We start from the raw sequence: 12,791 nt of genomic DNA, 5'->3' as shown, positions 1-12,791 counted from the left end.
ATGTACAATCAACTCAACGCAAAATGTTACTATTTTTTAAAATTGAACTTTCATTTTCGGAAGGTGAAACGAGACAATGGACTGTGGGTTGAGGGTGCAAGGTGGAAACTTTATCACTTAAACTCCCCTCAAAACCTCAACCCCATAAAGTAACTGTTCTTAAAATACAGAAGTTGACTAGAGCTTAAAATAATAAGTAGGGCCGGGGAATTGGAAAAAGAAAAGAGGAACAACAGAATTCCTACAAAGTCATTGGGCGGAAATGTCAAATGACGAGAAAAATAAGAAGCAGTAGAGGAAATTTAACACGAAAGATCATATAAATAAATATTCGTTCGGCCAAAAAGGCGTGGGCTTTGTGAATCGGTTGGTTTGTTACAGTCAAAAAAACCATATGGTCATCGTTCTACATTTTAGGTGCTCTATTGCTGACTAGCTCCATGCTCCGCCAATTTACCACATTGTCCTAACATATTCATCTATGACTTTAAAAATAGCAAGCGCAAAAATTTGATCTATTTATGTTGTCTAAAATGGCAATAGTTACCCTAGAAACAAATACAGAAACATAAAAAGAAGAAAATATCGTACACACTCTTAACACATTTGTTTGATGGATGGAATTAGTCCAAAAAACTCTCAACTATTCAATATATCTGCTATAGTATCTTTTTTCACTTAGTTTATCATTTTATAAATTATACATACTACATTGTTTTTGTTATTGTTATATTTTGAAGCATTCTTTTCCCTGCCTTCTCGATCGGTCCAAAATTGAATTATTCACATGTACTTTCTCAAATTGGCAGGGAGAATTTGGTACTTGCAATAGATAACTAATTAATAATACTTGACCTTAGCTGCTTATAGAACATCCCCACTTTCGCATAGGCTGTTAACTCCAAGATTATATCAACTTAGATCTATTTTCTTCTCTTTTCTCCCAAAGTTTCGTGGACCTCTTCCTCTAATTACTTTCCCTTTTTCCAAAATTCTCAATATCTTTGATCACAGAGTAAAGAAACAAAAAAGGTATGGAGAAGAACAGTGCATATGAGAATTCATGGGCTGATCAGTGGGACTACAATAATAATACAGAACCATACACCAAAAAAAGTAATTCCGGTGACGGCGGAGTGGCAAAGAAGGTGGGAGAAAAAACAAAGGCAGTGGCTTCAACTAGCATGAAGAAGGTGAAAGAAGGTACTTCCTCTGGCTTTCAGTGGATCAAAGACAAGTGTCAAAAAACCATCCAAAAGCACTGATTTTAATTTAATACTATTATTACTACAACTTATATATATATATATATATATCATTTCAATTCATTGTTCAGTTCAGTTACATGCTTATTATCTGTACATGATTGACGATACGTAGATTTCACACGGAGATTATTCCTTTCATTTGCGCATATGCGTTGGTCTGATAAATTTGAGATGATATATTGTTAAACTAGTCTCTTCATCTTTCTCTTTTCCAATGTTCTGATTGGACTAATGACCACGAGGATATGAAGGAAGACTCATTCTTCTTCTCGAAAAGAAAACAAAAACAATACTCCCTCCGTTTCAATTTATGTGAATTTGTTTGATTGAGCACGAAGTTTAAGAAAAAAATAAAAAAAATTAGAATTTATGATTCTAAATAAGTCAAAAAGGGGTGCAGAGTATTTGTGTGGTTATAAAAGCTTCTCATTAAGTGTAGAATTAGAATTTTAAATTAAAATATTTCTAAATTTAGAAAGACGTAATTCTTTTTTATACATAAACTATATAAAACTAATATGTTCAATTGAACTTACAGTATCCCGTCCTAAATATAATACAACCATGGATTACATTAGGATTATGCAACCGTGTACAATTTTGGTACCTGGCGCATGCAGTTAGAAGCTTAAACAAGTAAACATGATCACTTGGCACGTCACAGCTGCGAATCTGTGATCCTTTGAATTGTACTTTCGATTTCCGTCCAGTCATTTTTTAAAAAGAGAAACAAGAATAAAAATAAATAAATAAATAAATGGTCCTCGCTTGAAACTGATGAGGCTAGACTTTTGGCTATGGTGAACGCCCTTAGTTTAGCTAGGCTCACAGCCAAGTACTCAAAGACTAGTTTTATGTTGCACAAGAAGTGTTTAATTAAAGATACTTAATTCTTTTTATATATTTTTTAATGTGGGACAACTTGATATCTCTTCTCAAATACTGATTTCTGTTTTCAAATATTGCTATCTGTTCTCAAATACTTAATCGCTAATAACACTAGTTAAATGAAACTTTCTTGTAATTTCAATACTCTGTCTCTCATTCGCGAGACTATTTTTGTTACTTGGTTGGATCCAAATTCATGCGCATTAGCCTTGAACCGTTGAATTCTTGTGGATCACATTGTGCAAATTTTAAAGGGTCAGTGCTAAGCTAGTTTCGGACCAAAAGCAGAATGAAAGAGTAGTAAAGAGTAGAATGAAAAATGTCTGTAACAACAAATTTTCGCGTCAGAGAAAAATAAATAATCAAGACTGGAAAATTGCGTAACAAATGTGGTATTTGGTTTCAATAAATGAAAGTGTTACAATCTCTATGGTATTTCTCTGATTCTTCAAGAATGTAAATGAGTTTGACTTTGATTTGATTCAAGGGCTTGTAAAGCTTGATCTTGAATCTCCTCCTCGAACTTGAATTTGGATTTGATCACGAACAAGTAATTTGATCTTGAACGCATTGGTATTTGATTTGGCATCGTTCTTGATCTTGAACTTGAACTTGTAGCTTGAGTGCTTGAACTTGTAGCTTGTAGAGAAATATGCGGTGTTTGATCTACGAGCACTCTACTTACTTCTTGTCATGTGATGACCCAAGAGGTCATCACTTGTTTTAAAATGAAATTTTGCATTCCAAGGCTTTAAAAACCTCTTTTAGCATCACCTCGGTTTGCGTGTGCAGTCCGGGCGCGTAGCCAGAAAGCTTATATGTGAAAATCTGTGAAAAATGATAAATTTTGACTATAAAATGAATTAGTTTGACTTCGGTCAACATTTTCGGACCCGTGATTTGACGGTCCCAGAGGGTCCGTAGGAAAATAGGAGACTTGGGCGTATGCCCGGAATCGAATTTCGAGGTCCCGAGCCCGAGAAATGAATTTTTAAAGAAAATTATTTTCTGAAATTATTTAAAGGATTTGGAAATGAATCTTGATTAGAGCATGTTGGTATCGGGCCCGTATTTTGGTTCCGACACCCGGTACAGGTCTTATATGTGATTTAAGATAATTCTGCGAAGTTTGGTAAGAAACGGAATCCGTTTGACGTGATTCGGACTTTAAATGCAAAATTTGATGTTTTAAGAAGTTTTGAAATATTTCATTGATTTTGAGGTTTAATTCGTTGTTTAAGGGGTTAATTTGACGATTTGATCGCACGGATAAGTTCATATGATGTTTTTGAGTTAGTACGTATGTTTGGTTTGGAACCCGGAGGGCTCGGGTGTATTTCGGAAGGTTTTTGAATTCATAAAAGTTGCAGGTTTTTGTTGTTCAGTGCCCAGGGGCTTTTTCCTTCGTGTTCGCGTGGGCACACTCGCGAATGCGTAAGGCAAATCTCCCAGGTGCCAAATTTCTTCTTCGCGAACGCGAAGCTGATGACGCCAACGCGAGGCTGGGGAGGCGGGGATAACCTTCGCGAACGCGACCCAGAACACGCGAACGCGATGGCTTATGAGCCTGGGCAGGGGGAGGGGTATTATACCTATGCGAACGTGACCACCTGGACGCAAATGCAAAGCTCGAGGAGTTAGTTCTCCGCGAACGCGAGCCCATTTCCGCGAACGCGAAGGTCTCTCAGGCCTAGCTCATCCGCGAACGCATAGAGCAAATTCCCCCAGTTATTTTAAGTTCCAAAAACAGAATGTATTACGGGAATTCCACCATTTTTCATAAACTTCATCTTCTCCACACCTCTTGGGCGATTTTTGAAGAGGAACTTCATCATACCTTCATAGGTATGTAATCCTAAGCTCGTTTTCTTCCATTTTTATCAACACGCACTAGATTTCTAGGCCTAAAACATGAGATTAAGGGTAGAAATTAGAGATTTACGTAGAGTCAGAGTTTTTTGATTATTTGGGAATTTGACCTCGTTTTGGGGTCGGATTTTATACTAATTATATATTCGGGCTCGTGGGTGAATGGGTGATCGGGTTTTTGTCCGAATCTCGTATTTTGACCAAGCGAGTCCGGGGTCAATTTTTTACTTTTTGGGAAGAATGATGGGAAATCTATAATTAAGCATTGGAATTGGATTGTTTAGCGTTTATTGATGTTATTAAGTCGATTATGTCTAGATACAATTGATTTGGAGCCGAATTCAAAAGGAAAAGCGGTGTTTGAGGCTTGAGTTGGCCGTGGAAGTTCGAGGTAAGTGTTTGGTCTAACCTTAGCTTGAGGGATTAGGAGTTGTGTCTATTAGCTACGTGTTAATTGTGGAGTACGACGTATAGGCATGGTGACGAGGCCTAGTTCAAATAGAACCCTTCCTAGAAGGTGGCTGCGTAGATTAGGTGCTCTTCAAAAGAATTATATTTGTATTTGAGAATTGAAAGTTCCATTAATAAAATAAAAGGCTCTAAGCGTTGAATTTTTTTTTATGAATTGTATTAGTTACTTAATAGTTAATACTTTGAAATTATATTAAATAAATTATAACTCTATTGTAAATTTACAATTACTAGAATATTTCGTTACAAGTCTTTTGTTTTAATATTTTATAATTCTTTACTTAGTTTTCTAATTTTTGTTTTAACATAATAACATTGAAGTTTATTAAATAAGTCAAAAATCTAGCCGTTGCAAACTTTAAAAACATAGTAATTTTCAAAAAACTAGACGTTTTCTTTTTATAAAAAAAATACACTTAAGGCCCACGAACCCGTCCCGTCCCATCCTGTTTGTTAGCGGGATGGGATGGGACGACCGTTTCGTCCCGTTTCATCCCGTCCTGTCTCGTCCCGTCCCATTTGTTAGCGGGACGGGATGAGCCTACCGTTTTGTCCCGTCCCGCAACCATCCCGCTTAAATGTCGTCATGCCACCGTCCCGTCCTGTTGGACAATCATATACGTCGGTGTCAAGCATGCCCGTGAGTCTTGTGTTATAAATGGTTATGACTCCATTGTGGTTTATTGTGCCTCCCATGTTATTTTAATATTATTGTTCCCTTACCGGGATGTTGTGATATTATTGTTCCCTTACCGGGATATTGTTGAGATATTATTGTTCCCTTGCCGGAATATTGTTGAGATATTATTATTCCCTTGCCGGGATGTTTGTTTGATATTATTGTTCCCTTGCCAGGACTCCTCGTGATTATTGTTGGCTTGTAACTGGGAGCGGGTGGTACACCTACCATAAGATATAATGAAATGGGAGGCGGTGGTACGCCTACCACAAGATATGATGAAATGGGAGCGGGTGGTACGTCTACCACAAGATATGATGAAATGGGAGCGGGTGGTACACCTACCACGAGACAGAGTGAAATGGGAGCGGGTGGTACGCCTACCACAAGATAAGTAAAATGGGAGCGGGTGGCACGCCTACCACGAGATACAGGAAATACGATCGAGTTGCACGCCTGCAACAAGATGTGAAAAGAAAGTGAAATCTGCCTTTGTTTTCCTTATTATTGTTAGTGGTTGGATTAATTTGACTCTTTTATAATTCTCCTGATATCCTGTTTTTACCTGTTATTCCCCGAAGCATGTTTCCCCCTCCCAACTTTACTTGTTTATTTCGGTATTTCTTTTTCGTTGTATATATTTGAACTGCACATGTTTATTTGGTAGTCTGGTCCTAGCCTCGTTACTACTTCGCCGAGGTTAGGCTAAACACTTACCAGCACATGGGGTCGGTTGTGCTGATGCTACACTCTGCACTATGTGTAGATCCCGGAACAACTTTTGGACCGTAGTTGGAGGCTACCTTCAGTCCACGCGGAGATCCAAGGTAGACTTGCAGGTGTCCGCATGCCCTGGCGTCTCCATTATCCCTATTTCCTGTTTTATTTTTCCTTTATTCAGAAACAATGTACTGTTATTTTTTCAGACTTTGTATATAGCAAATCTTAGACCGTCTGTGACACTATGACACCAGGTTTTGGGTGGTCCAGGCTTAAGTATTTGTAATATATTCAGATTTCATATATGTTATTGTTATTTTCCGCTTAAATTTGGATTTTCCGCTGCTATCACGTTATCGTCTTATATTTGTTAAAAAGAAATAATTGGATAATGAAGTAAGTAGTTAAAGGATTGGCTTGCCTAGCTCACGTTAGTAGGCGCTATCACGACCCCCGAGGGTGGAAAATCCGGGTCGTGATATGTTATCACTTCTGGTGTCTTCTAGCTTTATGGAGACCTCTATATATAGTTGTAGGGGGTGGTGCGGCTCTGCGATTTGATTGATCTGTTTGAACCGACCAATACCATCCAGACACTTGGCATGATTTAATTGGCCCATTTATTTAGCTTAGACTGCCACATCACATGACACATGGCATGATTTCATTGGCTCATTTATTTGGCTTGGATTGCCACATCACTTGACATGTGGCATGAGCCTGGGCTTTAAGATGAGCTAATAGCCACTTGGACCTTAGGCTAATGAAGTGAGCTTATCATTTAATCCGTAGTCCAATTAAATAGATTAGCCCAACACATATATTGGGTGAAATTAAAAAATAACCAGATTTACAACTGGTCGTTCAAAGATAGTCTAGTTTTAAAAGTAATCGAAATTTAGCCACTTTTCATGTAAAGATAAATCTGGGCGAAAACACTGTTCAAAACCCAGAAAATATGCCAGTATATTATGCTGGAGTTCCAGCATAAGTGTACTTGAACTCCAGCATATTATACTGGAGTTCTAGGATAAGTATGCTGGAACTCCAACATAATATGATAGAGTTCGAGCATAAGTACACTAGAACTCCAGCATAATATACTGGAGTTCCAGCAAGTATACCGGTCCAGCATAATATATCGGAGTTTGGAGCACCGGTGCTCTAGTCTCCAGTATATTATACTGGACCTAGCAAAGTATACCGGTCCAGCATAATATACTGGAGTTCATACACAGATGCACTGAACTCCAGTATATTATGTTGTACCGGTCTCTGTTGCAGCAAAATAGTGGTTATTTTTCATTGACTTGGTAAACGCTGGCTATTTTTGAATGACCAGTCCGAAAACTGGCTATACCGTGGTATTTTTACACATATATTGAATTTAAATAACTAGCCCAATTTACTAGCCATTTAAGGAAATTGAAGATCAGTCTTGAAGTACCAATGGCGTTCATCCATTTAAGAGAAAAATCTAATGAAACTTTGTCAATGCTGCCTAAGTCCATAAGATTAGTCACGTCAATTTCCTTCTAAAGTATACAATATAATTTGTTTTTCATTTGCTAGCGGCTTTAACCTTTCAATTCATACTTAAACAATTAAATAATAATGTTAAAGCTATGAATCTTGAACAAACCAGTAAGTTTACCCACCATCAGTTGTATATGGCATTTGAACACCATATTCTATGTAAGATCACGTCATTTTCTCATTATTAGTTTGCAACGAATTTATGTTGTTTCCTGATCTTGCGTGATTCGGCGAGCATGTGGTTTAACGAGGAGATTAATTATTTCAATTTAAGTAGATCACCCAGTCCCGCTTTATCTAGTTCTTTTTGGGAACGGATAACTCCCCATGCAACTGCCCTCCTATTTTTTAAGAGATAATATCTTATTCTGTTGAAGAGATTATAGTCGCTGCACATCTTAATGGATTAGGAGAACTCCTTTGGGCATTTATATAACTATAAGAGTCGAGTCCCTTCAAACTCATAGCGCATCCCAATCTTTCTGCGGGTTCTAGTCACTATCATTTTTTTCCTTGACGATGTCATAAGCTTGAGTTCATCTTTACAATTTGCAGGTTCAGTCCTTTGAACTAGGAAAATTTATTTATTTGTTTTTATGTAAGACTTCTTGATTTCTCTTTTGTCTTGTATGGATTTTTCCTTTCATTATTGTTTGGGGAAGCTTCTTTGGTGGAATTTGCTGTACTTTTGCATGCTGTATTTATCTTTGAAATTTGGAAAGGAATTTAATCCCTTCCTATCTCTTGTATTTCTTTTGTTCTCTCTTTGTTGCCATTTCTTTTCAGGTTCAAAGGAGGAAACAACAATTATTATATATGTTCTTTGAATTACTTCATCCCGTTTGAGGCTAAAATTATTTTACCTTGGCCAAGGCCAAAATTTTGCAATGTCTCAAGTACAAGAATTTACAACGTCCTAGACAAAGATCATTACACCATTTAAGTCGAAGACTATACATTGCTTGATATATGTGAAGATTATTACATCGTCTAACTCAAAGACTTTACTTTGTCCCATGCGATAATCATCACATTGTCTAAGCTAAAGACTTTACTTCATCCGAGGTAAAGACCATTACATCGTCTGAGCCAAAGATTTTACTTTGTCTTAGGTGAAGATCATTACACGTCAAGAAATTGACTTTATCTTGTTTGATGATTTAACTTCATTTTATCTGAGGCATAAACCATTACACCGTCTAAACCAAAGATTTTACTTTATCTTAGGCAAAGATCATTACACTGTCTAAGCCAAAGATTTATTGTCTGAAGCGAAGACCATTACACCATCTGAGCTAAAGACTTTATTTTATTTGAAGCGAAGACCATTACACAGTCTAAGCTAATGACTTCATCTTGTTTGAAGATTTAACTTCATTTTATCTGATGCATAGACCATTACACCATCTAAGCTAAAGACTTCATTTTGTTTGAAAATTTAACTTTCTTTATCTATGGAAAAGACCATTACATCATCTAAGCCAAAGATTTTACTTTTTATCTGAGGCAAAGACCATTACACCATTTTAGCCAAAGATTTATTTTGCAAAGGCGAAGACAACCATCCAAGCTGAAAACTTTACTTTGTCTGAGGCTAAGACCATTACACGGCCTAAGCTGAAGACTATACTTTGTCTAAGGCGAAGACAACCCTCGAGGCTGAAGACTTTACTTTGTCCGAGGATAATACCATTACACCGTCTAAGCTAAAGACTATATTTTGTCCAAGACAAAGACCAGTAACGTCTATTATACAGTTTCACTTGAAGAATTTACTTCATCACCAAAAGATTTGACCTTTTGGTGCAAAGGAATAAAAACCCGTCGTCATTTCGAGATACATGAATCAGAGATTGTATGAAGCATGATTTATTTTTTCAAAAGCTGACCACCAAGAATATCTCTTCAACTTCAATCTTCACAGGTAATTTTATGATCTCCTTTATATAGATATGTTTCTCCTTTTTTTTTTGCAGGTAGAAGAAGAAATCAATTCCAAAGATACTACTTTAGTAAAGATAACCTCACAGTCGAAGATTTTTTTTTTCTGCAACATAAATCAAGTCATGCAAGCCAATATTTCAAATACTTCCAGTTTAAGAGTTGAAGATATATTAAAACCTTCCTTCAAATAATTCAAGATATACATATTTAAAGATGGTGAATACTATATCAAAGGCTTTTACCATACACTTGGAGATATACTGAAGCTTCCAACTAAATAATTGAAGGCTATATCAATTTGAAGACTTCAAGACTATTATGTGGGATTCTTATTGGCTTTCAATTGAAGAATTGGTGCTTGGAAGAATTAAACTTACACATTTCAACTTGAAGACATCGCAAACTTGAAGGTTGCTACTTGAAGACTTGGCAGATTTGAAGACTTCGACTTGAAGACTTAGTAGATTTGAAGACTTTAACTTGATGATTCAACTTGAATGTTAAAGTATAAGAGTTAAACTTGAAGATGTATCCACTTTGAAGAATTCAACTTGAAGACGTGCCAGACTTGGATAGTTGAAGACTTAGCGGACCAGAAGAATTTAACTCAACTTCAACATGAAGGTTTAGAATGCAGTGACTTCAAATCAATGAAATAGAAAATATGAAGAATTCAACTTGGCGACTTGGCAAACTTGAAGAATTCAGCTAAAAGACATGATGGTCTTGAAAACTTTGTAGTCTGCTAAAGACTATAATTGTCTTAAAGATACCAATCTCGGTGAAGAGGATCAAGTCATTCTGCAGTTTATAACGAGTGAGCTTCTTTGTTTTTAATACTTTATGGATTTGATGACTTGGCGCACTTGAATACTGCAACTTTAAGACCTAGAGGGCTTGAATACTTCAAATTGATGATGTAATAGACTTGAAAAAATCAACTTGACTCAGAATTGGAGCCTTCAACTTGAATAGCTCTTATTAAAGAAACTACAATCATTCCAACAAAGACCTCAATTTGACATGGAGGGCATGCCCCTTTTGACCCATCAAGATAAGACAGAGTTCAACGAAAGAAAGAATACATGTACACCTAATTTTCAAGTGTAAATCAAGTGAATTATATTCCATCTACTCATTTGAATAATGCCTTGGGCAATATATATTTTTGAACTCATATGACTGAACTTAGAATGAAACTCTAAGCTGCCTGCGTACCTTTGTGAAGAGGATCAAGTCATTCCGTAGTACGAACTGGGTGATTTTTTTATGCCCTAACTTTTGCCTAGGCCGCCTCTTTCGAGGTTTTCAACCTAGCGGATCTTTTATTATTATTATTATTATTATTATTATTATTATTATTATTATTATTATTATTATTATTATTATTATTATTATTATTATTATTATTATTATTATTTTGCGGGTCGTGCACAGTTTATACTCTTGCGGGCCAGGAGTAACATGCAGTTTATGCTCGTGCGTTAAGGAGCATATTTGTTTCCTTCAAGGATAGTATCTCTTCATGAATTTCCCGTTGATGGGGCCAATCCGCAAACCTTCTAAGTCAACTATCTTATAAGCGCCACTTGAGTATACCTCTTGTACGATATATGGTCCATCCCACTTAGCAGAGAATTTTCCCACAGATCGACGAGATGTAATAATAGGCCCTTTGACCACAAGAACTTGGTCACCCACTTGGAAAGATCTAAGGTGTACCCTTTTGTTGAAAGATCGAGACAGGCGATCTTGATAACATTCAAGGCTTTGTTGAGCTTCTAGCCTATTTTCATCAAGAGCTTCCAATTCTTCAAGGCGTAACTGAGCATTTTATTCATCAGTGAGTCCTTCTTGAATGGCAAGCCGCAACGATGGGATTTGACGCTCAAGTGGAAGGACTGCTTCAACTCCATAAATAAATGAATAAGGAGTCGTTTGCGTTGGTGTGCGATATATGTGGTCCTATATGGCCAAAGAACTTCTTCCATTCTCTCATGCCAATCTCTCTTAGACTTAGAAACAACTTTTTCAACAAGTTGCAGAGTGTCTTGTTAAATGCTTCAGCAAGTCCATTGGCAGCAGCATAATACATAGAGGAATTGCGTTGCTTGAAGCCAAAAAGATCACATATTTTACTCATCAACTTGTTATCAAATGGGTTACCATTGTCCATCAATATATATCATGGAATGCCAAATCGATAGATAATAATGACTCGGATGAAGTTAGCCACATTTTCCTTCTTTGCTTCCTTAAGAGAAACAGCTTTAGCCCACTTCGAAAAGTAATCAGTTCCAACCAAAATGTATAGATGTCCACCAGAAGACTTTGACAATGGACCAACAACATCTAAACCCCAAGCATCAAATGGCCAAGAAGCAACAGTTAGGTGTAATACTTTGTCACACCCTGAACCTGGGCCTGGACATAACACAACACTCGATGCCTGACTACATGTGACCGAGAGAACCAATTGGCTGCTGAATCAACATGTGGTATCATAACATACTGAATGCGGAAGATAAACTAACACATGCTGATATACTGAAAGTCTGGATGATATAAATCAAAGTGCAGTAATACTAATACAATTCTGAAACATATTTGTAGCCAACATAGCTTAATATAAAAAGCCCGTGACTTTGTCTAATTGTTACTCTAGTCTATGAAGCCTCTATTTGAGTACTGAAAACACTGACTGTATGTGAATACTGAAGACTGTAGTAATGATAATGCCTCGAAAGAACTGGTGAACACCAAATAGCTGGTACGAGAATCCTAGCGCTCTGAATCATCAACCTGTAAATCATTACCTGCATTGTGAGATGTAGGCCCCGGGCAAAAGGGACGTCAGTACATTTGAATTGTACTGGTATGTAAGGCAACTGAAAGAAAGAATTATAAATGCTGAAACTGAAACTAAGCTGATACTGAGAATTTATAAATGATAACTAAAATGATAACTATTCAAACTGAAACTGAAATGATAACTGATAACTGATAATTAATAGCTGAACTGATAACTGGTAATTGAACTGATAACTGATAACTGAACTGATAACTGGTAATTGAACTGATAATTGATAACTAGTAACTGATATGATAGCTGATAACTGAACGGTAACTAATAATTGAACTGAAAGGAAGTAAGGATATGAATACTCCCTCTTCTGAATGATGAACAACCTGTTTATCTGAATATTAAACTGCAGCCTCAAGCCCAATATATATATGTGCACAAGTTGCGGCCTCGAGCCCAAGTATACGTATACATGACTGCGACCTCAGGTCCAAAATGCATAAAGCATAAACTGCGACCTTAGGCCCAAAGATGCATAAAACATAAACTGCAGCCGCAGGCCCAAAGATGCATAAAACATAAACTGCAGCCGCAGGCCCAAAGATGCATAAAA

General features: G+C 36.8%; 1 protein-coding gene and 1 long non-coding RNA gene across 2 annotated transcripts; one reads left to right on the top strand and one right to left on the bottom strand.

The window, feature by feature from the left end:
- The first annotated feature begins 785 nt into the window (after positions 1–785).
- Positions 786–6,217, top strand: LOC138886949 (uncharacterized). The gene is made up of 2 exons (XR_011405910.1): positions 786–1,203; positions 5,942–6,217. It is a non-coding gene; the product is annotated as an uncharacterized lncRNA (long non-coding RNA).
- Positions 6,218–10,881: 4,664 nt separating this feature from the next.
- On the bottom strand, positions 10,882–11,551 carry LOC138888440 (uncharacterized). Its single transcript, XM_070170304.1, has 2 exons — positions 11,318–11,551; positions 10,882–11,199 (listed from the first exon to the last, which is right to left on the bottom strand). Exons 1-2 carry the CDS (start codon positions 11,549–11,551, stop codon positions 10,882–10,884), a joined length of 552 nt encoding a protein of 183 aa, XP_070026405.1.
- Between the last annotated feature and the right edge of the window lie 1,240 nt (positions 11,552–12,791).

The sequence above is a fragment of the Nicotiana sylvestris genome, chromosome 3 (genome assembly GCF_000393655.2).
Source record: "Nicotiana sylvestris chromosome 3, ASM39365v2, whole genome shotgun sequence".
NCBI classification, from domain to species: Eukaryota; Viridiplantae; Streptophyta; class Magnoliopsida; order Solanales; family Solanaceae; genus Nicotiana; species Nicotiana sylvestris.
The sequence above is the reverse complement of the archived record's forward strand: the minus strand, read 5'-3'. Positions and strand labels throughout refer to the sequence as shown.

Excerpts from the sequence above, each read along its gene's own strand:
- LOC138888440 (XM_070170304.1), bottom strand. The coding sequence starts at position 11,551 with ATGGACAATGGTAACCCATTTGATAACAAGTTGATGAGTAAAATATGT. Across the intron at positions 11,200-11,317 it reads CACATATATCGCACACCAAC|TTACGCCTTGAAGAATTGGA; the intron begins GCAAACGACTCC and ends TAAAATGCTCAG.